At 36.7% G+C, this 27,424-nt stretch overlaps 1 protein-coding gene across 4 annotated transcripts in view; it reads left to right on the top strand.

Moving 5' to 3' along the window:
- Window positions 1–11,749: 11,749 nt before the first annotated feature.
- Usp53 (ubiquitin specific peptidase 53) overlaps window positions 11,750–27,424 on the top strand; it is a 59,134-nt gene continuing 43,459 nt past the window's right edge. Inside the window, exons 1-2 of one of the 4 annotated variants that reach the window (XM_074041621.1) lie at window positions 11,750–12,040; window positions 26,168–26,852. In XM_074041621.1, coding sequence (XP_073897722.1) covers window positions 26,709–26,852 — 144 coding nt within the window. In that variant the 5' untranslated portion in view covers window positions 11,750–12,040; window positions 26,168–26,708. Of the gene's footprint in view, window positions 12,041–12,257; window positions 12,278–12,382; window positions 12,521–26,167; window positions 26,853–27,424 lie in introns of those variants that run through there. The other 3 variants (XM_074041623.1, XM_074041622.1, XM_020167072.2) reach the window with 3 other exon arrangements.

Raw genomic sequence — 27,424 nt, 5'->3', positions numbered from 1 at the left:
TAGGTGTATTTAAAGGTGTCAGTTTTGGAGTAAGAAGTTTATGTGCTGATCTATCACAAACTGGAGATACGATCTCAAGCAATTTACTTTACTTTGTAAATCAATTTTCTCCAACTATATGGCTCAAATGGCACTTCCTCCTGAGCCTTTTCCTGACTACTCTTATTTATAAGAACACAGCACACTTCTAACCCTTTATTGTGCTTTTACTTTTCTTTACAGCACTTACTAATTCTTAACTTAAAGTGTCAGGTCGGACCCTCCGAAAAGCAGATGGGATTCAATTTAGAAGAATTTTCTGAGAAATGTCTATGTGAGAGAAAATCGGGAGGGAGTCAAGAAAACCTGAGAGAACCAGGAGATGGCAAAGCAAGTGCCTGGAAGACTCAACAAGGCTGTTAGGGGTCCTGGCAAAAAGCCACCTGTAGGATGGGTTGTGTGTTAGCCAAAAAAACCTGTTTTAGTGTTACCACCTAGGTCAGTGACTAGCTAGAAGAAGCACTCTAGTTTTGGAGAGTATGGACTATATTTATCTAAGAAATATATTCTTTACTTCTAATATATAGAGAGAGGTGTGAAGACAGTATCAATTAGTCTCCTCTCAAAGTTACAAAATCCTTAAAATATAAAAACCCTTGGTACTACATTAAACTGCACACATTAAACTTATAGCAACAGAGAAAAATTATCATGTTTTAAGATGCATACGTGTGTATTTGCATCTGTTAATAGTTAATGATCACAATTACCAGAATGTATAAGACTATGTTAGTTGTACAATTCCAAACCCTGATGGTTTACTTAAGCGTCTTCTTGTTAGCATAGCAAAAGGATGAAAACATTTTAGATATAGTAATAAGCATAAGCAAAGAAGAACTTAACTTTGTCAGTGCTATGATAATTGCATAATGAAACATTCTTTAGTTTAAATAAATAATGATTTGCTTAGAATTAAAAAACTTTAGAATTAGATGTTATCTTGAAATAGATGTTATCTGGAAATATTCTAGACCAATCTCTTCATTTCCAAAAACAAAACAAGATAGAGAAGCTAAGAAACTAGCCCAAACTCATATTTTAAGTCTAAAATTAGTCTCAGGCATCCTGATTTCTCATGTAATACTCCTGCTACTGTCTTAGATCTTGGTTGCTTACATAATCATCCACATGGACACAATCCACATATCTTCTGCTGACATATTATAAAAGATTTTATATTTATGTGCATTGATAGAGCTATATCCTTACATAATTGGTATAGCATATTTTTGAGCCATAGAGAAATAAGCTGGAAATAGAGGTAATGTTAATAAAATGTGGGGCCAGAGACTGAAATTCTTTTTACAATGCTAGGAAGTTTAAATTTTATCAGTTAAAAAAAATGAACATGATGATATCAAACTGCTGTGGTGTGGTTATGGTTTGAGCGTGTCCCAGTGGTTCATGCGCTGTATTTTGGTCCTCAATATGGTAGTATTAGGTGGTATGACCTAGGGGAAGGTGATTAGGTCATCCAGAGTGCCTCCTTTAAAGGGGATTAATGTTCTCATTCGATACTAGGTAGCTTCTGAGAGGAAAACTTATAAAAAGATCCATTCTTGCCATTTGCTCTCTCCTGCAACTGCGTTCCCCACAGGGATGCCATCCATCATGAGGCCCTCACAGAGACTGAACATGTGGGACTGCAGGATTTTTAAATTTCAGCTTCCAAAACTGTTAGCTAAGTAAACCTCTTTTCTCAGAGTACCCTGCCTCAGGTAGTTTGTTATAGAAACAGAAAATAGAGTCATTCACAAACTATAATGATTATTTTTTTCTAACTACAGGGGAATGAATTTTCATTCTATATTAAAGAAAAAAGTAAAACCTTGTTTCTATCAGTAGTCCTTCTCCATGCCTTTACAGTGTTCTGTTAGGAGGTCTAGAAATCAATTTAGTTGGTTATAATCACAGCTTTTAAAATGAAATATAATACCAGAATATATATCATTTATAGTAAATGTATTATTTCAAGAAATTTTGTATTCACTTTTAAATATGTTCATGTATACTGGATTGTGACACAAAACATTAGTAGAGGTTGCAGTTGAAGTGTCGGGAAGCTTCTGTTCTACGTAGTGCTAGTAACTGCAATTTAAATGTCAGCACTGTTCTTTGCAACTGAAATGGCTTCTATCACATTAAAACTATTCTAACTGATTAGATACAAACTTATTCACAATTAAAAGAATCTGACCCAGTACTGCAAAAAAAAAAAGAAAAAAATTGAAACATTAGCAGAACAAAATTTGTAGACAGCAATTTAATCAGAAAACTCTGATTTTAAAATGTACAAAAAGATTTTAAAATTCATGCCAAGGATGTTACTTGCCAAGAGCTGGTGTTTTTCAGGATTAGGGCTTGTTTTACAGATCAAGAACACAAGCAGTTAACAATTAGAAGTAAATTCAGTACTCAAGTAAATTTCTGCCTTTATATTTATAATTTGAGTTATTTTTATCAGAGTATTTTCGAATAATATTATTACTTTGCTAAAAATTAAGTCTTTATTTCCCCCTTTCCTTTTGACTGTGAAGTGAATTTCAACAACGAAGCTCAACTTGAAAACATTGGTGCCCTGAATATTTTTGCTATTTTACAAAGAAATGTGCTCTCCAGGGCAACTTGTTTTGGGTTTAATATTTTCATCAATATAGTGTAAGCAAAAACACTGTGTTACTTTTCTGTTGTATTTCTTAAAGAACTACTTTAAGTCAGTCCAAAATGTAAAGGGGGCGGGGAGGGAAAAAGAGAGAGGGGGAAAGTACAGAAAGAGAAGGAGAGAGGAGAGGAGAGGGGAGGGGAGAGGAGAAGCTTTGATTTGGTAGGTTGCCAAGGGGTAGGAAATCGTGTTTTTTATAAAGTCAGACTCCTACCATGGGTTATCACAATTCAGGAAAAGATACTTACTTGTGAAATACTCCTGACCTGTGCCTCATGTTCCCCCCTTCCTTTTGCACTTTCAAAAGAGTGCAAAAGTGCCACATATGTTTACCACTTGTAGTTGAATACAGGTTTTGTTGCACTTTAAGAAACAAGACAATCATTTCTAATGAAACTTGAAAATATTTCAGGGGAAATTTTTCATCCCAGGCAAATTCCAAGTGTTTAGGTGGCTCATGCCTATAATCCTAGCTATTCAGAAGGCAGAGATCTGGAGAATCACAGTTTGAGGCCAGCCAGGGCAAAAAGTTCACAAGATCCCATTTCAACTAATAAAAAGCTGGGGGCAGTGGCACACCTGTCATCCTAGTTATGCAGGAAGCCTGGGCACTCATATTAGAGTAACTAAAAGAGCAAAAAGAACTGGCTGTGTGGCTCAAGTAGTAGAGCAAGTGCAAGGCCCTGAATTCAAACCCCAGAACTGCCAAAAAAAAAAAAAAAAAAACCCTAGTGAATGGCTTTGACGATAAAACCTCCAGATATTTTCTGCTTTTACTTCTAAGCTCTGTTAATACAGTTCATGCTATCTTTGGTCTTTTCTACTTATTCTGTTGTATTTCCATGGCTGTAACCAGATGCATACTTAACTGATATGTTCTTTTAGTTAATTCATTTATCTTAAGTTTATTGAGTACCTTCTATGTGCCAGACACTATGTTAGGTATATTAATGGTATCTAAATATTAGTATTTTGGGGTCATCTAGAAAATTAAATAAAACAATCTTCATTTTAGCTACTAACACATATTTAGGGGAAAAAGGACCCTGCACTACAAATCTTTAGCTTTTAGAACAAGGTAGTCTAATTCTTTAATTTATGTTTTAAGAAAGAGAGATTAAAAGAAGTAAATTGACCTGCCCTCAGTCACACAACTACTTTTTGAACACAAGGAACATAAACATTTTATCATATCATGTTGCTTTTAGACATAAGCAATCCACCATGTTTCTTTTATTCTTTGTCTCAGACTATAAAACATTGCCAGAAAAAGTTTATGAAACCATCCAAAGAAACATCTACAGGGGCTGAAAACCTACTAATCTTGTAAACAAAAAGCCAGTTAAGGGTTAACTAGGAAGTCTTGCTTTACACAGAGGAGGAAACTGAGGCTTAGAGAAGTTCATAACTGATAAAAATCACACAAACAATAAATGGAAAAGTCAACATTTGAATCCAGGTCTGTCTATATCCAGAGCCAGGCTTTCTAAAAATAGTTTTAATGCTGCTATTGAGGCTAAATTAGGCAACAACTGGAGCTGAATGTCAGGAATCCAGTCTTCTTCAACATCTTCCTCCATGACACAGGTGAAGACAAAGATATCATTAATTTTGACAATACAAAAATCTACCATGATACTGAATCTTATGAGATATTAAATAAAACTTCAAAACTTTATAGGATGTGTAAGGGAATGTTTATGCTCTGAGGCATTAAAAAGATTTGGGAAACCTGGCCTTACATATCAATTTATAAAAATAAAAAAATTAAGTATTTTGAAAATAAACATACATTCACATTGGCTACCAAAAGTGACACTGTTATACAATATTTTAAAATAATCTTATTTGAACTGTCCTGATAAAAACACAGTTGTCAAAATATGGGAGGAAATACTTTCTCCAAACTACAATTAGGTTGATTACAAAAATCTGGTTTTATTTTTGGCACCACATTTCCCAGAAGTTGACAACAAAAGTACATCATGAATTCAGTCACATGGGTGGTATATGAAGCTTGTTATGGTGCATTTGCCATTGGCATGTAGATAAAGTCATTGTAAACATAAATAAGACTACTGATCCTTCCCCTCCAATAAAGGAACATCCTTAGAGGAAGGCCCTCTTGGGGGAAAAAGCATTTTAGATGTTGACACAAAGATGTTCTTCTACTACTGATAATTTAATTATCTTATTTACTTTGGGTTTTACATCAGACCAAACTGAAGTTTAGCTATAGGCTCAGGCATATTTCTTGGCTATTTTTGGTTCTCATTCTTACATTCTGCTTTTAATTTCTTATAGCACTGTTTTTCTCTTATTTATATTTGACCACTATTTTATATTATCTGCTATAATTCACACTATGTATTTTGTAGGATGAGGTAAAATATTATATATGAATGAAAGAATTGGCTTAATATTCACTAGACCTTCAAAAATTGTTAAGAATAGATTCTTTTTATTTTGAAAATACAAAAGAAGCTGGGCACTGGAGACTCATGCCTATAATCCTAGCTACTTGGGAGGCTGAGATCAGGAGGCTTTTGGTTGAAGGACATTCCAGGCAAATAGTTTGTGAGACCCCCATCTTCAAAATAACAAGAGCAAAATGGACTGGAGGCTTGGCTCAAGTGGTACAGCATCTGATTTGCAAATGTAAAGCCCTGAGTTCAAACCCCAGTCTTACTTAAAACAACAAAAAAACATATTTTCTTTTTTTTTTTTTTTTTGTGGTACTAGGGCTTGAATTCAGGGCATTCACCTTGAGCCACTCCACCCTAAACCTAAAGCCTTTTGCATCTGTAAGATTAAAATAAAAGACATATTGCAGTAAGAAAAACAATATATGGGTTTTTATAGCATCACATTAGCATAGATGACACAGTATTGGTAATCATCACAACAGCACTAATAATCATAATAACACAGTGTAAGACTGTACAGTTGCCTTTATCTGGGGCATTATCAAAATATATCACATATAAGTATTATTTCTCATCCCAATTTTACAGATAAGTAAATTAGAATATTTCAAAGTGAAATAATATATAAGGCATTAAATTGTTTAAGCTAACAATAAGTCAGCAAAAGTTAATGCGGGCAACAAGTTAGACCACTAATTGGCTTACTAGCAAATGTTCATCCAGTACAGCAGAGGCTTAAAAGGATCAGGATATAGGTTCAGTAAAGTTTCAGCCAAGGAAATGCTAGCTAAGATGATATGGTATTTAATTTGACCTTCTAATGTTTAATAAAATGTCATGATGCAGTGCTTTGAGGGGTCCAGTGAACACTCAACTCTTGAATTCTCTGTAAGAGGAAGAAGACCCTTAGGGACTCTCTCTCCCTTCCACCCCCATCTCTGCTATAGCCAGCTACTCCAAATGGCAAGGCACATTCCTACAGCAGCTCTGGCCTCATATCTGTTGTACTGCCTTATAATCAGATGAAAAAGGGCGCTTTCCTGCAAGCTCTAATCCGAAAATTGTAGGAAAGGATGCTGAATATCCTGAATCACCCACACACCAATTATTGTACCTAGAAAAGGGTGAAATACCCCATTCTGAGTCATGCCAGATCCATGGTTAAGTGGTATGGATCTGTTCCTAAAAGCAGAAAGACAAAAGAATATATATCTACAATAGATATTTTTTCAGTTTATAAAGAACTGACATGTGTTTGAGTGTGTATTCATCAGATGCCTTCAAAGTTATTTGTGAAATAACCTTTTTACAGATGTACAAATATTAAAACCAGGTTTCTAGTCTTCCAGATCACTTGATCAAAAAATGCTTGAATTTTGCCTTATTTTTTGTTACTATTCTTCCTTTCTTTCCTGCCCAATTTTTGTCACCTTACGATTAATTTGGTCACAGTATAACTTCCCTTGTGGTTTCTACTATGAGAACCTGGGAGCCCAGCATAAAAGAGTATTCATGGAGCACATCTGGGTACTGATGGCACACCAGCAGCCTGTTGTGATAACTTTTCTCCAGGTGTTCTCATGCTGATCTTTTGGTAACTGTATATTCTAATTTTATCACAAAAAAAAATGAAAATAAAGTTTTATTGCGAAGTTTCCATTCAGTGACATATTGTAGATAGTAACTGTGAGAAAAATGATCTTTTCTATCAAAGTATTTATTACCCTCTAGATTATTAAAAATTCCTGAGGTCGCCATCTTAGGTGACTTCCATGTGTAAAGGGTCCTTGCTTCTTCCGGATTCCTATACAACTCCATTGCCCACCAAACTGCATGCCCTAACCCATCCCCCAAGCCTTTTAGCCAGTCGGGAAAGATTGTGAACCTTTGACCTGGACAAATCCCAGGTGAGGGGCAGGTACAACTGCGTCAGGGAAATAAGGAGGAGCCACTGTCAGCCATTTTAGGCTTGCATGTTTGCTCAGCTGGAGTGAGCATGTGCTTGCACCCTCTTGATCAAGAGAAAATTGCCTTGTCAAGATATTCGGTCTCTTGTGTGTCTTTGGCACCAGAGGGTTATCAATTCCAACAGCAACTCAAATATTGAACAATTTATTGATGCCTATTCTGTGCCACTACAGAAGACTTTACAGATAGAATGATGTATCACATACACTGACTTGTAAGAGCGATGACCAAGAGAGATATGGCTTTCATGGCATTTTCTTCCTACAATGATAACAAATGAAAACTCAGCATCATATGCTAAGGCACATCATCATTTAAAGATGAAAAGTACAAGAGAAAAGTAGATTGGGAAGGAGCAATCAATAAAATAGGAGGAAGCCATGAGAGGATGATGTCACAGAAAATGAGATGTGTGTATGTATGTTATTTTTTCATTGCTGTGACAAAAACCTGAGAAAGGTAACCTAAAGGGAGGAATTATTTATGTTGGTTTGCTGTTTCAGAGGGTTCAACCTGTGGTTACTTGGTCTCATACACTTCGGCAGAACATCACGGCACAGGACCATGTAGAAGAGGAGGTTCCTCACCTCATGGTGGACAGGAGGCACAGCAAGAAAGGAACTGAAGACCAGGTACAACCCCCAACAGCATACCCCCAGTGACTACTTTCACTTAGACCTCAATTCCTAAAGTCTCTAGAACCTCTGAAAATACAGCTCCCTGCCACCACCCTGTCATTCAACAATAACCCTCTGGGGACATTTTATATTTAAATTATAATACTGTGTCAAAGAGGGAGTGGTTGATTGTGACTAGATTTCCCTGGTAGGCTCATCCTTGAATCATAGCCTCAAGATTTCTCTTCTTGTTTAGCTATCATTTCCCCTATAATCCTTGGTATCTTACTCCGAACAAATCATCCTGTTCAAGAACTTATAAAAGGCTTCCCTTTATAACAGCTCTGCACTGGCCTTGTTCATTTTTCTGTCTAAAACTTTACTTTCTTAACAGTCACATCTCTTCCTTGATGCCTTTAAAGGCCTGCCTATAAATCTTTGAAGGTGAAGCTCATATACGATCTTCACAGAAGCTCTCTCCAACAATTTTGGCCCACCTAGCTTTCTCTTTTCTCTAAAATAAATAAAAACATAAAAATCAATTAAACATCTGTGTCAGGCTCTGAGCCATATCTTAGAACTACAATGAATGAATACAGTTAGAACTACAATGAATACAGTTCTTGCTCTCTAGGAAGGAAGTAATTATTCTTATCAGTCCACCCCATTAATGCATTTAGGAAAAAAGGATTTTGTCTAAGTATCTGATCCTGAGTCAGTCTTTCAGCTCCTAGTGTGCTATATTTCACTCTACTCCACCTAGTTCTGTCATGGTTTACCATACCCACATTTGTTGATTATCTCCTGACAGTACTGGATCATAGCTCCTCAAGACAGAATGTTGCTACTCCTACTAGTCATCAGTGGTAAAGATTAGTACACATAGTACTTTTCCCAAAGTCTGAGTTATAATCAATCCAGAACAACACTCAGAGGTATGTAGGTGTGCTGATGCTCCTGATGCAGACTCTGGTTGGACCTCAACTGAACAATCTAGGGTTTTCTGACACTCCAAGCTGACTATTTTATTTTTTTTTTTTGGCGATAGAGCAAATTGAACTCAGGGCTTTGTGCTTGCTAAGAAGGTGCTCTACCAGTAGGGCATGCCCCAGTGCTTTTGCTTTTAGTTGTTTCTTTTTTTCCAGCTAGGGTCTCATGCTTTTGCCCAGGATGGCTTGGACCATCAACCTCCTACCTCTGCCTCCCAGGGAGTGGGATTATAGGCACATACGACATTTATTCCTTTTTATCATCTCTTTGTCTGAGTAAAATGCAGAGGGTTCTGCATACATGTGGGTTCACCCAATCAGGAACCATTGCATCAACCCCTCCCCCCCATCCCTCAAGAACTAATAGTAATTTTGAGAGGCAATACGTTAAAAATTCATGCTGTGATCTTCCTAACTATAAACTTTTCTGGGAAGCAATTTCTACCATGTTGTGCAGTACAGTCAATTTCCCTTCTTTCCATCTGTTTGCTTCAAACTCTGCCCTCTTGATCTCAAATTGGAATCTACTACAATGCTATCATTTAACAGTCAGTACTTTAGTATGCCAAGAGCTGGCAGAAACTTTGAAATTATATGATTAAAAGAGTGTACAGTCAGGATTTAGTCTAGTTCTTGAGCAGGGTGAAAGGAGGGGTATTCTTCTGTAATCTCTAAATGAGGAAGGGGGTATTAAAAGTCTTTATTTGTATTCTTATTTTGGCAGCACTGGGGTTTGAACTCAGGAACTCACACTTGTTAGGCAAGTACTTTTACCACTTGAGCCACTCAGCCAGCCCTTTTATTGTGATGGATTCTTTTTGAGATAGGGTCTCAGGAACTATTTGCCTCAGGCTGGCTTCAAATCTTGATCCTCCTGATCTCTGCCTCCTAAGTAGCTAAGATTACAGGCGTGAGCCATGGGTGCCCAGTTTAAAAGCCTTTATTATCTATAGTTCATATTATTTCTCAACAGTGAAAGTGGTGGTTGCTCGGTCAGTTATATTTACAGAAAGAATTATAGTATGAGATAATTGTTATAAGAGAAATAAATCTTAAAAGGTAAAGGAAGAACAAATATGTCTTAAGAAGCTATAAAAAGACCCACCAGAAGGTAAGTATTCAACTCAGACCCAAAGAGTGTGAGAGCTGAGTGGTAGTAGGATGTCTGAATAGCAGTGAGTTTAGGATGGCTAGTGTAAATAAGGAAAGAATAGCAGGCTAAATTAACAGTTTGATGTCAGATCATGAAGGGTCCAACAGGTGATGGGGGTATGATAACATTCTTAGCAGAGGAGTATCATGATCACATTTTCATGTTAGAGAAATTACTAATAGTAATGGATGTTGGACTGGAGTAGGGAGTAACTGGAGGACATAAGTGGCTATTGCAGTAGTCCAAGGGAGATGAGTCAGAAGAGATGATGTCTACTTGAAGGACTAAGACAGTGAGAGTGGAGATGAAAAAGAGGGGTAGATTTGAGAGCTACTTAGCAGAGAAATAAGTGAAGAAAACTTGATATTATGATACAAGGAACAAAAAGAGATGTAACAGGGATACTTATGGACTTGAACAACTGGATGCCCTTATGGAAATGGCCCACACTTCAGATGGGTGAAGAGAGATGGCATTAGGAGTAAGTTATGGTAAATTTACTCACACCTATTTGGGACATATTTAAGTCACTTGTGTGAAGTCCAAATAAAGCTGCTGTTACTTAAAAGGTCTAACGTGAAGATACACATCTTGGAGTCCTTGGCACACAGGAGATAGTTGGTGGGTTAAGAGTGTGATGGGAAACTGCTCAAGGAGACCTAAGAATAACAAACAAAAGGAAATGGAGTGCTGGGGAAAGAAAAACAAAGTGCATCAGAGAGGTAGTGAAAATAGGAGGAAAAATGGCATTAGAGAAACTAAGAGGAGGGTTACTGTTGCTCTTATTAATCTAAAAATGTTAAGAGTAGGGTTTTTTTTTCCTTCTCCCCACAGTTTAATTTCATTTTGTTTTCCTCAGTGCCAGATTCAAGAAACATGGTAAATGCTCAAAAAATAAAAAGAAAAAAGAAAACAGCACCCCCCCCACACACAAAATTCTAAGTGAGGCGGTTTCAAGCACGATAAATCAGTCGTACCTGCCTCCAAATCAACCTTCAATGTCTCTTCGTGCTATTATTCTTCAAATAAATTTTTAGTTACCTATGAGTTCACCTAAATCTATTTTTATCATTATGTTCTACTCGCACCAGCTTTGGAATGAGTACTCAAACCTCATTTATCTAACTTTTGAGAGCTTGATGTCAACGATAGCATTAGGTTTTTCTTTCCCTTCTATTCCTAGGAAACATTAAACAAAACAAAACAAAAAACCCTCAAAGGCCAAAATCCAAAGTTTTGCCCAATTCCCAGCAATAGCTTATAATTCAAAACCTGTTCAAAAGCGCGGAAAGGAGGCAGCCAATTTTTCCTGACAACCATTAACCGGGTCAACATGCTTATTAAACCTTTCATTTTATTAATGATCACGAAACAACCGGTTGGGGAATACACACTCACGCCAGTGGAAGCCATTTAACTGCAAACAGGTCGTAATGACTCACAGAGAGCTAAAGGCAACTGGGTATCCGCATGGGGTTTTGACGCCAACGCCGTACAGCTGGTTCTCTCTCAGGTAACACCACCTAACCTCAGCTTAGTTCTCCGGTGAATCGGCGTTCCCGAGCGCACGAAATGCCGAATAAATGGCCAAAAGCACCAGAAAATTTGCCTGGGGAACTTAACTAGCCCCTGTCTCCCGTAACAACAGTCTACAAAACCCAGAGCCACGTTCCGCCGACAGCTAAGCACGGGGAGCGAGAAATGGTCAACTCCTACTCTCGCGGGATCTCGCGCCCCAGCTGTAAGCCAACTGGATCGCGCGCGCCCTTCCAACCCCCGCGGGAATAGACTTCAGCAGGTCCGGAAAGCCGGAATTCGGCGGCGGGGGCGGGGCTAGTGCGGTGAGCTCAGAGGCGGGTCTAGCCCCGAGGGGCGGGGCGGACTCAAAGGGAGGAGAGGGCGGGACTCCGGAGACCTGTTGATCGCAGGTGCCGTAGTCTTGACTGGCCCCGGGGTGTCAGGGTGTGTGCGCATGCTCCGTGAGGGGTTGGGCTCCGGGAGGCGTAGACCCGTAGCCTGTGCTTCAGTTCCTGGGGAACCTCGCTAAGGTGGCAGCTGTTGGTGTGTCTGTCGGATGTCTGCGTGAGGCGGTGCAGGGTCAGCTGGAGGTAGCTCTGTGGGAATGGAATGCCCGTATTTCTCTACCTGAACCACACGCTCCTGGTGCTGGGAGGGTAGAGCTCAAGGTAAGTCTCCGAAACTAGTCGCTGGATGCAGATCCCAGGACCTGTGACCCTTCCGGGCCTGACTTGACGCCCTCTTGTGAGCTCTGCGGCTCTCTTCGCCCGCGAGCCCTCAGGGCAGAACCCAGGCTCTGGGCCAAGCAGTTCGTGTGCCGGAGTCCCGCAGCGCCTTTCCCGCCGCGCTCCAGCCCCGGCGGAGCTGCCTCTGGCCCGGCTGGAGTCGCGGGCGAGCGAGAGGAGGTGCAGTACTTACTGGGTCGTGGTTGTTGTTGCCGTGTTTGAGGGCGGGGAAGGGACAGAATCTGGAGTCCTGCTGCAGTCTCTTGGTGCATTTGGGGTGAGCTGTATTACGCCTACTTGGCGCCTGCCCCTCACTTTCTGAGTCACACTGTCTTTCCCAAGCGCACAACCTTTAAAGGGGGTCCAGGAGAGGAGAGTGGACTAGTTCGTGACAGTCTTGGGCTTGGAGGCTTCTCGGTGGTGGTAAGGATGTATAAAGTTAATGTTTAGCTTCTAAACGGCGGCTGTGGGGCAATTACCTACTACTTTTCAACAGCGTTGGAGAACAGGAAGTGCGTGCACAGGTGTAACTTAGGAGGGTTTCTAAAAGCCTGCAATCTGAACCTGGTCTGAGGTTTTGTTCTCCCGCTACAAGGTTTTCTTTATTAATGCAGAGCTTGACTAATGCTTGCAAGCTGTGTTGCAGACCTTTATCTGGTAGGCAGCAAAGTTTTTCAAATGTTTCCTTATCTGGAAATGTATATGTACTTATATTTCCAGGAATTTTCAAGGCTATTTTTGAGTTACATTTAACTGTAGTTTTAGGAACTTCGTTGTGATTAGGATCTGATTAGCTGCTAATTTGTTCTTTAGGTAATACCTTGCTATTTTTCACTGTTTAAAAGGACTAGCAAGTGTTAAAATTATGATAGAAATGAAATTTTGAACGGGCTGGTGGAATGGCTCAAGTGATAGAGCGTCTGCCTAGATATGAACTTTTGGTCAAAGGATACATACTTGTTAGTCAGTTTTATTTTCTGTTCCGTGATGATGCGCTGGGCAAAAGATCCTTAATAGCTTAAAGAGAAATTTAAAGGAAAAAGATGAACAAAACTTACGCTGCAAAAGTAATATGTGATTTACCTGCCCTTGTCTTAAGAATTCCAAATAGACGCTCAAGGTAGGTAAGAGCTGTAGTATGAGAAACAAGATTTCTGTTTTATATTAGAAGCTTTTAAAATGAGCTCCTTTGGACAGTTTGTTTAGCTTTAAGATTACTGGTTATAAACTATGAAAGTGATTTATTTAAACTTGTTCATAAATCAAACTAGTAGTAGTTTGTGTATTTTCTCTTAAAGTGTGAAAAATAAGACCAAAACCAGACCTTTCCTTTTCCCTGTGAATTAAAAAAAAAAATTGTAAAATTCATGGAATTTGACACTAATAATAATATTTTCTCTAAAAGATGCATGAAATAGTTTTTTTGTTTGTTTGTTTTGATACTGGAGCTTGAACCCAGGGCTTCATACTTGTTAGGCAAGCACTCTAAAAAGTAATTTTAAAATTTTGCTATTTTAATGGTACCTAGCTTATTCTTTTCCTTAAAAAATGCACATCACAGTACATGTGATTTCAGTATTCACTGTGATCAAGATCTTTTATATTGTTTAGTGTAAAATGATTTTTTATTTTACACTTTCAAGAAATACAATTTTAGTACCATAAGGTTTAGAAGTTTGTTTTGGCAAGATAAAGTTTAAAAATGAAAATTTTAAATTCTATTTTAAGGTAATATTACACTTTTAATAAGAAAGAAATCATTTCCCTTTTGCAACTTTTTGGAGCTCAGCTGCTGTGCAAGAGGGATGTTGCTTGACCCTACAGCTTTCTGAAAATATATTTGATATCTGTAAAGTGGTGGATTAAGCTATCCTGTAAAGATGTTTATTTACCAAAATACTTAGCAGATCTTGTTATTTCACAGCTTTAACCATAGGTATTTTTAAATTATAGACCCTAAAGACAACATACAGAAAGCTTGGAAGCATCTGGAAATATTTTGAACACAGTGCTAGTTGTGGAAGCACTTACCCATGAGTTCTTGTTTCAGGAAGGAAATTGTTGATTTAAGTCATCTCTGAACAGCTAGGTAGGAATTGGTGATGCAAATCTAGCATTATTATATTATTCATTTCATATTGATGAAATGATTTTAGAAAATAATACTTTATAGTATATGCACATAGCAAGAACAAGAATTAGAAGCTACTTGCTCTACAAGAGATAAAAATCCTTAAAGGACCATTTAAACTTTAAATAACTTTATGTAGGGTGCTAACCGTGGCAACTTAAGATGAGGTTTTTTTATTAATTAATATTAGCAACACTACAGATACTACACATATAGAATATTTAGCCAAAAATATTTGTACATTGCTTTTCTAAGTTAATTCATCTTCTCTATCAGTTCTTGAGTTGAAGATCCATGATTATGCCTGTGGTCTCAGACTCTTCCTGCCTCAGCCTCCCAAGTGTATACCACCTCCCAGGCCTGTATCACCAAGCCTGGTTTAGAACTGAATTTAATCTTCTTTTTTTTGTTTTTGCAGCACTGGGTTTTGGATTCTGAGTCTCTACCACCCCCAGCTGAATTTTAATGTAATAGGTTTTCCATGTAGTCTTATGCTTTTTTTCATGTCTTTTTTTCCAGTCTTATAACTAACTTTATGCATTTTGAAACATTCAGAGAAGGTTTTATTAGGCCACCAAAAATGTTCATGACATGAACAAAGGTTACACACCATTGCGCCTAGTTAAAGAATTTTTGTTTTATATGGGACTTCAGAAAAAATGTTTCATATATTCATACCTATTCATAAAATAAAAGTTTATGCAATGTAAATCTTATTTTATTATCTTAACTGTTTTAAAGAACAATTATCAGTTATCTGAGTCGTCATGGTAATTTTGAAATAATTTGAAGATAATTACTGCCCCTTCCCTCCCCCCACAATAAAAAAGGAGTTTTGGATGTCTTTTACTTACCTTCTGTGCTCTTCTGGGCTACCAAATTTATTTAGTAAACATTTATTGACCTTCTGTTGTAGGTTTGTCAGAGTGCTAGGCACTAGAGACTCAAACACTCGTAAGATGATGTTAAAATAGTCATAACTAAGAATTCTTCCTTTTGTAAGCATTTGTTTCTGCTATTCTCAACCTCCCCTAAATATACTGAGTTTCCAAAGGTAAAGTAGTCTGACTTTTTTTTTTAATATCTTAAACTTTGCAAGTTTCTTCTTCTCTTCCCATTTCCTTTCAATTTTCTAATCACACCATACCCATGAAGCATATTCTGATCTAACAAAGGACAGTAGGTGACTTTATCCTTGTGTTATCACTGTACTCTGTATGTCCCTTTGTTTGAGAGTTACACTTTGTTTCTGTAGAATGGAGACAGAGTAACTAAGGGAATGTGAAGATGAGGATATGTAAATGTCATCTTAAGTATAAGAAGAATACTGGACAGACAAAGCAAGCAGGGAAGGCATTCTTAGAGACCAGAGACGTGAACAATATCCAGGTGCATTTTGGGTCTCTAGGTTTTTTTCATGCCTAGATGGATAATCTAGGCATATTATTTGATAAATAATTATTATTAAGAAAATTTGTAGTTGTTTTTCTGAACAATTATATGTTGGTTGAATTTTTGTAAATTAAATCTTCTCTTTGCTTACATTGTTATTTAGAATTGCTTTATCTTTTTGGTACATAGGCTTGTAACATTTTAATTCAGTATCTCCTTCCTCCCTAGTCCAAAAAATTTGTAAATGAATGTTTAAGATAAATGCTATGGGAAATCCACTTATAAAATGAAGTTTTCTCAAACATTCATTTTGTAACTTAGGGTTTTTCATACTTTTTTTTTTTAAGATAAGATAACTTCATAAATAATTATCATCTGAGAACAACTTACAGGTTTTAAAATTAAGGAATTGACATTTCCTTATATAATTTATCTGATCTCATTAATCTGCATTAAAGTTATAGTTAAGTTTTAGTTTGAGCAGATGGAGAAAATAGCAAAATGAAAAAATATATAATACAGCTTTTACTTCTTTCAACTGATTATATTGTTAAAATAATTTTACATTGAAGATAGTTGTTAATTAGCTTGCATTTATTGATTGCCTACTGTGGTTGAGGTCTTTATTGTATTTCATACATAGTTTCTGATTCTCACAATAATCCCAAGAATCTTTTTTATGTAGATTATGATTATAGTTGAAACCGATTGAGTAATGTGGTTGAGTAATGTGTTGGTGGAATTTTATCAGAAGGGGAATTAATAGTTAAGAGGATCTTCAGGTCAAAATCTGAACATGGATTCCATTTTTGTCAAGAACTCATCTGGGCATTCTTTGTACATCAGATGCTTAGTGCTTTGGTGGCTTCTACACTCCTCAGCCTGCAGAGTAAACTCTTGTTTTTCTCCTGATTGCCCTCCCATACTTAGGCGAGCAGGTTGTGTGAGTACTACAAGATTTTTCCTTCCATATGTTGCTGCTACATAGACATGATATACTCCTACCCCTTTGTCAGTATAGTACTGACACTGATATACCTGCCAGACGGTGGGAAATTGTCCTATACCTGTGCCTAGGTAATTTTGTTAGGAACAGTGATTTCAGAGGACTTGTTTAAGATTTCTCTTTATTTCCTGAGCTTCATTCAAAAAATGCTTAATGTGTACACTTACCCTGGGCTGTGTACTGTTTTAGATGCTTGGAATTTGCTGTACATTCTAACAGAATTAAGAGGAGAGATAAGTAAGTAAGTAAGTAACATAGTAAGTCAATTATATAGTGTATTAGAAGTGAATAGTGCCAAGGAGAAAAGGAAAAGAAGAGCAGGGCAAGGGGTTTGGGAATGTGAGGTGGAGATCATAGTGGTTTGCAGTTTTAAGTAAGTATAGGCTGCATTTAGAAGGTGAGCTTTTTTAGCAAAGTAATCCTAAAGAGAGAGCGGGCAAAGCCATATGAGTATCAGGGGAAATATATTCCCGGCAGAGGGATACTAGTGCAAAAACTGCAAAGAGCAGGAGTTTGCATGGTATGTATTCAGGAATGACAAAGGGATCAGTGTGGCTAGAATGAAGAAACCAAAGGTTAGGCAGTTAGAAGTGAGGTTAGAAGTAAGAATGGTGGTCATGGTCATAGGTCATAGAGCTGCTATGGTGTGAATGTTTGTGACCCATTGAAATTCATATGTCCATACCTAACCTGTAGTGTAATAGTGTTAAGAGGTGGGACTTTGGGGAGGTGATTAGGTCATAAAGGCAAAGAGTTTGTGAATGAGATTAGTACCCTTATAAAATAAACTGGAGGAAGCTTCTTCACCTTTCTGCTACATGAGGGTGCTGCAACAAGGTGTGGTCTTTAAAGCAGAAAGTGAACCCTCACCAGATACTTTTATCTTGGACTTCCAGTCTCCAGAACTGTGAGCAATAAATTTCTATTATTTACAAATTACCCAATCTAAGGTATTTTGTTGCAGCAGCCCAAATATGCTAAGATAGGAGTCTTGCAGCCTTTATAAAGACTTCTTTTGGTTTTAATCTGAATGTAATAAAGACCCATTGCAAAATTTTAAGCAGAGGAATGGACACTGTGACTTAATTTTGATAGGGTCTTTCTGGCTACGTTTAAGGATAGACTAATTTACTGGATATGGGAAGAAACCTTAGGTAGCTGTTCTAGAAAATTCAGACAAGATGTAATGATGGATTTTAGAAGCAGAGGTTACAAAAAGTGGTTGGATTCTGACAGAGATATGGAAGAAAGAGTAGTTAACGATGACACTAAGATATTTGTGTTCAGCACCTGAAAAGACGAAGGTGCCATCAGCCAAAGTGAGAAAAAAGGTATACATGAAGCCAGAGTTCAGATTTGGGCTTTGTCAAGGCAAAGAAATGTTCTATTTTTTCTGCTTTGCCATGTTTTCCTGGAGATTATGTCTTCAAGTGAGTGGCCATAAGTAACTTGCCTTAATACTCCTACTCTGTATCTGTATTCTGGACACACATGCACTCCTGTCTTTAGTTATTGGTAAAATTGGGTAATACTGGCTAAAATTCACACAAAGTAAAGCACAGTTCTTTATTGGACAGAAAGATAGAGGAAAAAAAGTATAAAATATTGACAGTTGCTTAAATCTTACTATTTTTGGTTAATGGTGGTATAGGTTTTTTTTCTTATTTTTAAATTTTATTTAATTTTGTAAATGCTATAAAGCAGTCTTCAATTTTTTAATTTGCTGAGTGACAGTGTATTTGTATATCATGGAATATACATTCTTAAGTTACGTCTTTTTAACTTCATAGAAACAAAGATAGTTCATAGAAATGAAGGTAGTTGCAATTTTCTGAAATTGAAATGTATATTTATTAGCCATTTAATTTTCTCCATTGAATTATGGATTTGTTGTATTTGCCTATTTTTCTCTTATATTACTTGTTTTTTTTTTTCTTAACCTATAGGATATTTTGCAGGATATCCTTGTATGTTCTACACATTACTCTTTCTCTGTTGGTTGTTATTATAGCAACCTCACCTGTTTCTCTTTTTTTTTTTTTTTTTTTTGGAAGAGGGATTTTCTTGCTTTTTTTGTAGCCCTTTGAATTGTACTAATTTGTATTCAGTCCCTTGTTTTCTATTATAGTCACAACTTTAAATTTTCCTCTAAGTAGAATTTTAGGAGCCTTCTACAAGTTCTTATTAATATATTGCTTTGTTGTTGAGCTCTGTATATTTAGTAACTTTTCTTAACTAAAGTGTTATTAAGTTTGTCATTTACTTCTGAGTCATATGGACAACACAGTCTGTATGATACTGTTTGATACTTAATTTATTGGTTTCTATTTTTTTTTTTTTTTTTTTTGGTGGGACTGGGGTTTGAATTTAGGGCTTCATGCCTGCAAAACAGGAGCTGTTTTGGAGATGTGGCATTTTGAACTATTTGCCCAGGCTGTAATTCTCCTGATCTCAGCCTCCCAAGTAACTAGGATTATAAGCATGAGCCACTGGCTATTGGTTTCTTTTGCATCCTAGTATTCAGTTGATTTTTGCATTTGTTATAGGCAAGTTCTGAAATAATATATATTCTTTGCTGTTCTACTCTTATTATTTTAATTTTCTATGAACTTATATTTTACAGCTTAATATTCAGTTTTAATCAGTTTTATCTCACCCAAAATTGCTGCATCAAACTTCTCTAGGTTTATACTTTTCTGATATATATTTTTCTTATTTTTATAAATACTGTTGTGTTTTCTTCTGATTTGATCTTAATGTCTTTCTGAACAGTGACTGTGAAGTGTAGTCCTGCCCTGACAGAGCAGGATCATGGGTGCTTACACTGTGCCTTTCACATGATACTTTTTATCCCAGCATCCTACCTAATGCCTGCGTATCCATGACCTGTGACCAGGTGTTCCTCTCATTCATTGGAGACTTGTTGATGCTGGCAGACACCCTTTTGGCTCTTGTCTGGTTTATTCCTATCAGGATAGCCATTTTCTTCAAGAGCCCTGATAGGGAAGGAAGTTAGGTTTGAGTGTGTTGGTCACATGAGACATAGAGGAGGCACCTCACCAAAATGTATGTCATAACCTAAGCAGTTGTTACTTTTAGATCCAGAGGGGAGAAAGAGGCAGGCCTCACAGGCCAAGCAGGAAGAAGGGGTGCCGTCAGAACATGCACACTCACCCAATGGATGCAAGCAAGACAGGGAACTAAGGACCTGTGGGTAAAGCCTTTATTGGGGTTCAGAGTGTTACCTATATACGTTTCCTATAGAGAGTTCTTTAGATTGCTTTAGAGCAATCAGGTAGGTACAAGTTCCACGGAGTCACACTATGACTGAGAGGTGGTCACTGTAGTATTACTGTACAGCCCATTCAACTTTTTGAGGTTGGAAGGATGAGTCAAGTAAGTTGTACGTAGATAGCCATCCCTCTTCCACCATAAGAATGTTGTCACCATGAAACAATTGTATAAAATAGATATTTAGAGTAAATAGGAGAAAGTAGAGAACTGGAAACTGTGTTCAGGATGGTTAAGCTCTGCTTCTGAGAGGGGAAATTCCAACTCCGGTTGAAAAAAGATTCAGAGGCAACAGGAAATTATAAAACCTCACTACAAATACTTTGTTAAGCAAGTATGTCCCTATTGATGGGCATTTACTTTTTTTCCTTTGTTATTTACTGCTACTAGCTAATATCTCTCAAAATAGTACTTTATTTGGAAGGATATGTTCTCAATATTGGATTTTTGTGGTTGAAGTGTGTTTATTCTTTTGTTGCCAGGTTGATGTATTGCCAGAGAATATAGTAGTGTAGTTTTTTGTTTGTTTGTTTTTTAATTAACCGTAAAAGAAAGCAACTTTTCCTCTTTATCGCCATCAACCAACAGTGTTACTTTGAAATTTTCTGCCAGTCTAATAGAGAGCAACTAGTTCTTAACTACTGTTCTATGCTGCCTCTGGATTGGAGATCCCCAAAATCCCTTCCACCCTCCAGGTTTGGTGATTCTGTAGGAGGACTCAGGACTCAGCATATAGTTGTACTCATTGGTTTGATTTATTACAGTGAAAGAAGATAAAGCAAACTTCACAAAACATTAAATGAGCTTCTGGTAGTCCTCTGCCAGTGGAGTTAGGCAAACACACTAATTGTGATGACATGTAAAATGGTACTTGCAGGAAGTTCACTAGAGACTTGATGCACAGCTATTGGAGAGTAGTCATGTAGGCATCCTCTGCTGAGGATGTACCAAACTTCTAGACTTTCAGAAAGAAAACGGGTGTTCTGGAAAACACATTGTTTTCACGGTTTAGGATAGTGACCCACTCTTATAAGTTAGGCTCTCAAAATCTTAAGTTCACAAAAGCCAATCTTGCAAGCAGGGCAATTTAAGGATAACAATTTCAGGGCTGGTATCTTTAGATTTTCTTTTCCTTTTGTGAAAATAAGGTTTTTTTTAAAAGTTTTTTTTTATTATTCATTTATTCACATGTGTGTGTACATTGTTTGCAAGGTCATTTCTCCCCCTACCCTCTCTCCCTTTCTCCCCCTCACTTCCAGGCAGAACCTGTTCTGCCCTTATCTCTACTTTTGTTGAAGGGAAGACATAAGCATAGTAAGAAAGACAAAGCATTTTTGCCAGTTGAGTTAAGGTTAGCTATACAGAGAGATTCCTAACATTGCTTTCATGTACAAATGTGTCACATCCCAAGTTGGTTGGTCTCTAACTGATCTTTGCACTGGTTCCTGATCCCATTCTCATGTTAACATTTTCGCTTTAAGGTTTCTGTATTAGTTCCTCTGGAGTGGGGACATCAAACACTTTCATGTTTTGGGTTTTCTACCTATTCCCATATCTCCAGTATGTGACCCAAGTCCAACAACATTGCTGTATTTGCCCTAGATCTAAAGTCCGCATATGAGGGAGAACATACGATTTTTGGTCTTCTGAGCCTGGCTAACCTCCCTCAGAATGATGTTCTCCAGTTCCATCCATTTACCTGCAAATGATAAGATTTTATTCTTCTTCATGGCTGAGTAAAATTCCATTGTGTATAAATACAACATTTTCTTGATCCATTCATCAGTAGTGGGGCATCTTGGTTGTTTCCATAACTTGGCTATTGTGAATAGTGCTGCAATAAAAACATGGGTGTGCAGGTGCCTCTGGAGTTTGGAAACACAAGAGACCGAAAATAGCCAAGGCAATACTCAGCAAAAAGAGCAATGCCGGAGGTATTACAATACCTAATTTCAAACTATATTACAAAGCAATAGCAATAAAACAGCATGGTACAGGCACAAAAACAGACATGAAGACCAGTGGAGCAGAATAGAGGACCCAGATATGAATCCACACAACTGTACCCACCTCATTTTTGACAAAGGTGCCAAAAATATACGATGGAGAAAAGACATCTTCTTTAACAAATGTTGCTGGGAAAAGTGGTTATCCGTCTGCAAGAAACTGAAACTAGACCCATGTCTATTACCCTGTACTAGTATCAACTCAAAATGTATCAAGAACCTTAGTATCAGACCTGAAACTCTGAAGTTAGTATAGGAAGGAGCAGGAAACACTGTGGAACTAATAATAGGTATAGGCAAGGACTTCCTCAGTAGAACCCCAGCAGCCCAGCAACTAAGAGAAAGGATGGACAAATGGGACTTCATAAAATTAAAAAGCTTCTGCACAACAAAAGAAATGGTCTCAAAACTGAAGAGACCACCCACAGAGTGGGAGAAAATATTTGCCAGCTGTATATCAGACAAGGGACTAATAACCAGATTATGCAGGGAACTTAAGAAAGTAAACTCTCCTAAAATCAATGAACCAATCAAGAAATGGGCAAGTGAACTAAACAGAACTTTCTCAAAAGAAGAAATTCAGATGGCCAAAAAACACATGAAAAAATGCTCACCATCTTTAGCCATAAAGGAAATGCAAATCAAAACCACACTAAGATTCCACCTCACCCCTGTTAGAATAGCTCTCATCAAAAACACCACCAACAACAAATGTTGGTGAGGATGTGGAGAAAAAGGAACCCTCACACTCTGCTGGTGGGAATGCAAACTGGTGCAACCACTCTGGAAAAAAATTTGGAGGCTTCTTAAAAATCTAAACATAGACTTGCCATATGACCCAGCAATCCCACTCCTGGGGATATACCCCCCAAAATAGGTTTTTTTGAAATACAATTCACATACTATATAATTGCCCATTTAAAATGTACAAGTCAGTGGTTTTTTAATATATTCACAAAAATGTACACTCATCAGCACAGTTAATTTTAATGACCTCAAAAAGAAACCCTGTACCTTTTAGCTACCACTCCCCCTCCCAACCCTTCAGCCTGTACTTACCTTTCCAGTCCTAAGCAACCACTTAATGTTCTGTCCTGAACATTTCATGTGAATAGAATTATATATGTGGTCTTTTGTGACTGGCTTCATTCTCATAATATGTTTTCAGTGTTCATCCATGCTGTAGCATATATCAGTACTTCATTCTTTCTTATGGCTGAATTATATTCCACTGTAAGAATATATACACACCACATTTTGTTTATTCATCCATCAGTTGTTTAACATTTGGGTTGAGCTGTGGTAGCTTATTTTTTTTTTGCTCATTTTCCCAAATATTTATTAAAGGAATAAATATAGGTTCACATTTGCCTTTCTTGAATAAACTCTACTTGTCATTATTTTTTCAATAGTACATTATTCTTTTGATGCATTGGTAGATTGTGTGCTAGTGTTTTATTTAAAATTTTTTTCATTTGTTATCTTGTCACATTGATCTGAGGTTTATCATTTTTTTAAAATAAATTTTTATTAGGATATATTCATGATGGGGGGAGTTCATAGTGACAATTCCGATTAGACTTATATTGTACATTAGTTACATTGCCCCCATTGTCTCTCCTCCTCAGCCCCTTCCCATTTATCATATTTTGATATTAAGGTTACATTACTTTCATGAAATGCCTTAGGGCTACTTTGTGTCTTGTTTTCCCTTGCACCATGCAGTAACTTGACACTGGAATTGAGTAGTTCCTTGATAAAGTTTGACTGTAAGTCTGTCTGTTCTGGGTGCCATTTTCAGTGAGAGGACTTCTGTCTGCTGTCCATTTTCTCCTCAACTAGTTAATGGTTTTCATTTTCACACTTCTTCTTGGATTAAGGTTGATTATTTGTATTTTGCTCATAAATTACACATTCCTTTAGGCTTTCAGAGTCATTTCCAAATGATTTAAGTGGTATTCTTTTACAGTTGTTTTGGTTGCTTATTTATCTGCTCACTTTTCTTTAATCAATTCCACTGGTGTTTATATTTGTCTTTTTCTTTAATTAGGCTTATAAAAATTTTGTCTATTGTATTAGTTTTTGCAAAGTACAGTTTTATTTTTGCTCTCATTTAAGGTTTCACAATTTTTGTCCTACTTCTTTTCCTTCCTCCCATTATGTTTGAATTTTTTAATGTATTTTGTTTGCTTGAATTTTTCAGTCTAATTCTGGAGTCCTGTTAGATATTTACAGTTTTATATTTTATCCATGGCTCTTAGTTCTTAAAACATGTTTATATTTTCTGTGTCTTATCTTTCTTAGTATTTCATAGAAGAATTTCTTGACCTGAATTTATTGTTCACTGATACTTTCTTCTTCTTTATTCAATTTGCTGTTAACTCAGGCTTCGGGTTTGTTATTTTAGCAGGGGCTCAAATCTATATATATCTTCAGTTGACAGATATTTATTATGCTTATTTTAAATTTGTTTCTTTTCTTTATTCTTTGTTTCCTGTGTTACAGATTGCTCAACTCATTTCCCCTTTGTCATAGTGCTCATACGTTCTAAGTGTCTGTTATGTTTTCCCAACAGGCCAAGTTGTAAGCTGGTCATATTTACCTGGGGAGAAGGGTAAAAGACTAGGCTCTAATTTGTGTATCTGCAGCTGACTTCAGGGAGACTTAGGGTAGAGGGAGGGATGTATCTGTAGGGGCTTGAATTGGGGTGATGCAGTTTGAGAGTTGGTTCCTAAAATTAATTTCTTGTTACCCTGCTTAAGGGACCTTACAGGTCACCTGTATTCTTTATGTTCTTGATGTAATAATCTCCTTTTCCCTCCACTAGCACTGGGGTGGTAGCAGTGTTTCTCTATCTCATGACTTTGTGTAGGGTGTGAATTCTCTGAAGTGGCAAAGGTCACAACTAGAAAGATCTTTCCTGGATATCGAACTCAGGGCTTCAAGGGCTCTACTACTTGAACCATGCTTCCAGCCCAGAACTCAATGACTTTTACCCAGAGTTTAAAGCCAAAATCCTTGCAAAAAGCTTGTAAGACCCCTATGGGATCTGTCTTTTTCATAACCTCTCTTTTTCTCTACTTTCATCCTTATTAACTTTCATCCTCCCACACTGGGCTTGTTACTATTTCCACTATACCAAGTATTATCCAACCTCACTGTCTTTGAAATTGCTGTCCACTTCACTTGGAATTCCTTCCATCAGGTGGCTCCTTCAAATCATGTCGCAGATGGAAGCTTCTTAGTGAGATTCCTTATCTATCCTATTTAACAACTCAAGCCTTCCTGTGTGACACACTTTTCCCATCCTGCCTCTTTGTTTTTTGTTAGCACATAACCCTTCTAGTACACTATAATTTATCTTGGTGTCATGGTATGTGGTATTTGTCTGACTTTCCTCATTACATTAGTTTCAGTACCTGGTGCAGTAAGTACATGGTTCAAGATCTATTTGTTGAATGTAAAACATGCAGGAAGGAAATTCATTTGATTAAACAAAACTTTGTTGATACTTAATGGGTTTTTTTTGTTTGTTTTGGCTTGGTTTTTTTGGGAGGGAGGTACTAGGGCTTAAACTCAGGGCCTATACTTTGAGCCACTCCACCAGCTCTTTTTTGTGGTAGGTTTTTCGAGCTAGGGTCTTGTGAACTATTTGCTCATGATGGTTTTGAACTGCCTCCTGAGTAGCTAGGAATATAGGTGTGAGCCACCTGTGCTGGCCTACTTAATGGTTTTTAATTCAAAAGTTTAACATTTAAAGTCTATTAAACCAAGAGCATGCATTTGTGAATAAGGAAATTTAATTCACCAAGATTTGTTTAACAAGTAAAGATTTCTTCTGAGTTGTTATATGTAACAATTTAAATAAAATGACTGACTTTCTTGGAAAACCTTGATTTTGTGTAGAAGATAAATAATATAGAGTATGTGTATTTGTTTATTGAAGCAATTTAGTGTTGGCAAATATAGAGGCCTGCAAGCTAACTTAATTGTAGTTTTTTTGTAGAGTATTTTCATTATAAATCACCCTTTGAATATTACAATCTTGGGGTAAGTAGTGATTAATGTCATTGACTTTTTTTAATTGAATGCTAAAATAAATGTTCATAATTTGAAGTGTTATTAGCACTAATCCTTTTTATGAGTTTTAATTCTCTACTAAAAATTTGTGTTCAAATAATAAAAGTAGGAATTTTCTTGAACTGATTTTATTTTTACTTAAACATTTATTTTCTTTTTTGTAGATGTGCTTTGAGGTCATATTGATATGAAATATGAAGTCACCTTTGATAACTTCAACTGGAAAAGAGACAAACTTCTTTTTTATTAAAAAAAAAATAAGGAAAACAAATGACCAGAGGAATCTTGCCAAATGCCAACTCTGCATCTTTTTGTATCATCAATTTGTATTTTTTAACCCCATCAAGGCAAATGATTTCTGTGTTAAAGAAAATAATTTGTTCGTCGATGTTCTTAGCAGTTTTAAAAGTGTTTTTTCATCAATGTGTAGTTCTCCTTTAAAATTTAACACATAAATTTTGTAAGGCCTTGTTTAAAATAGCTTTCTCTTTAGTTCTTGGAACTTCAGCATTCACTCATTCTATTTTTACTTGTCAAAGTCTTCCAAAATTTCTAACATTAGGAAAGCTACAGACTTGAAAATTTAAATTCTTAAAACAGACTTTAGTGAATCTAAGTGGACAATTGGAGACATCATCTCTTTTATCATCTAAAATATTACATATGTATAATTCTTAGCTTTAATGGAAACAAAATTGCTTGAAAATGGCATGGGTAAAATTCTTACGGAAACCTGGTGGCAATCTTGGAAAAGCTTATCAAGCTGGAAGTATGCTGTCCCTAGCCCCTACCAAAGGCTTGTTAAATGAACCAGGACAAAACAGCTGCTTTCTTAATAGTGCAGTGCAGGTGAGACCATAATTACTTTTAACAGTTTTTAAAGTACTTTTCAGGACATAATTGTTTGTTTGTTTTTGAGAATAAAGCGGGAGAGTTTATTGAGATAGGAAAGTATAAACTGGGAGAATTGAGCCCTCAGAGTTGGGGCTGGAGGTGTTTCCCAAGAGAGAGTGCCCATGAAGTGAAGTGATCTGAAGGAGGAAACCTTTGTTTATTGCATCTTTAATACCTAAATTAAGAACAGTGACTTCTTAATATCACTTTTAATGGGGACAAAAGTATTTTGGCTGGGCATTTTGATTTTTGTAATAAATGGAAATTTTTAACAGGATGATACATGACTATAATATAAAACCTTTTTATTTAAAATGTTTAGTAAACTAAGAATTATTTCTAAAAATAAAATTTTATTTTAATTAGCTACACTTCCATCCCCACCTTTTTTTGGGAAAAAGAAATCCAATGTTGATCCCAGTAGCTAGGGTAAAAAAAGAAATAAACTACTTTGGATTGAAATGGAAATGTAAAAAAGAAAAGAAATGGAAATGCAGAATTTTTTTTTTTTTTCTAATCTCAGTACT

Source organism: Castor canadensis, chromosome 9 (genome assembly GCF_047511655.1).
Source record: "Castor canadensis chromosome 9, mCasCan1.hap1v2, whole genome shotgun sequence".
Classification (NCBI taxonomy): domain Eukaryota; kingdom Metazoa; phylum Chordata; class Mammalia; order Rodentia; family Castoridae; genus Castor; species Castor canadensis.
Note: the sequence above shows the minus strand (reverse complement) of the source record. Positions and strands in the feature narration are given on the sequence as shown.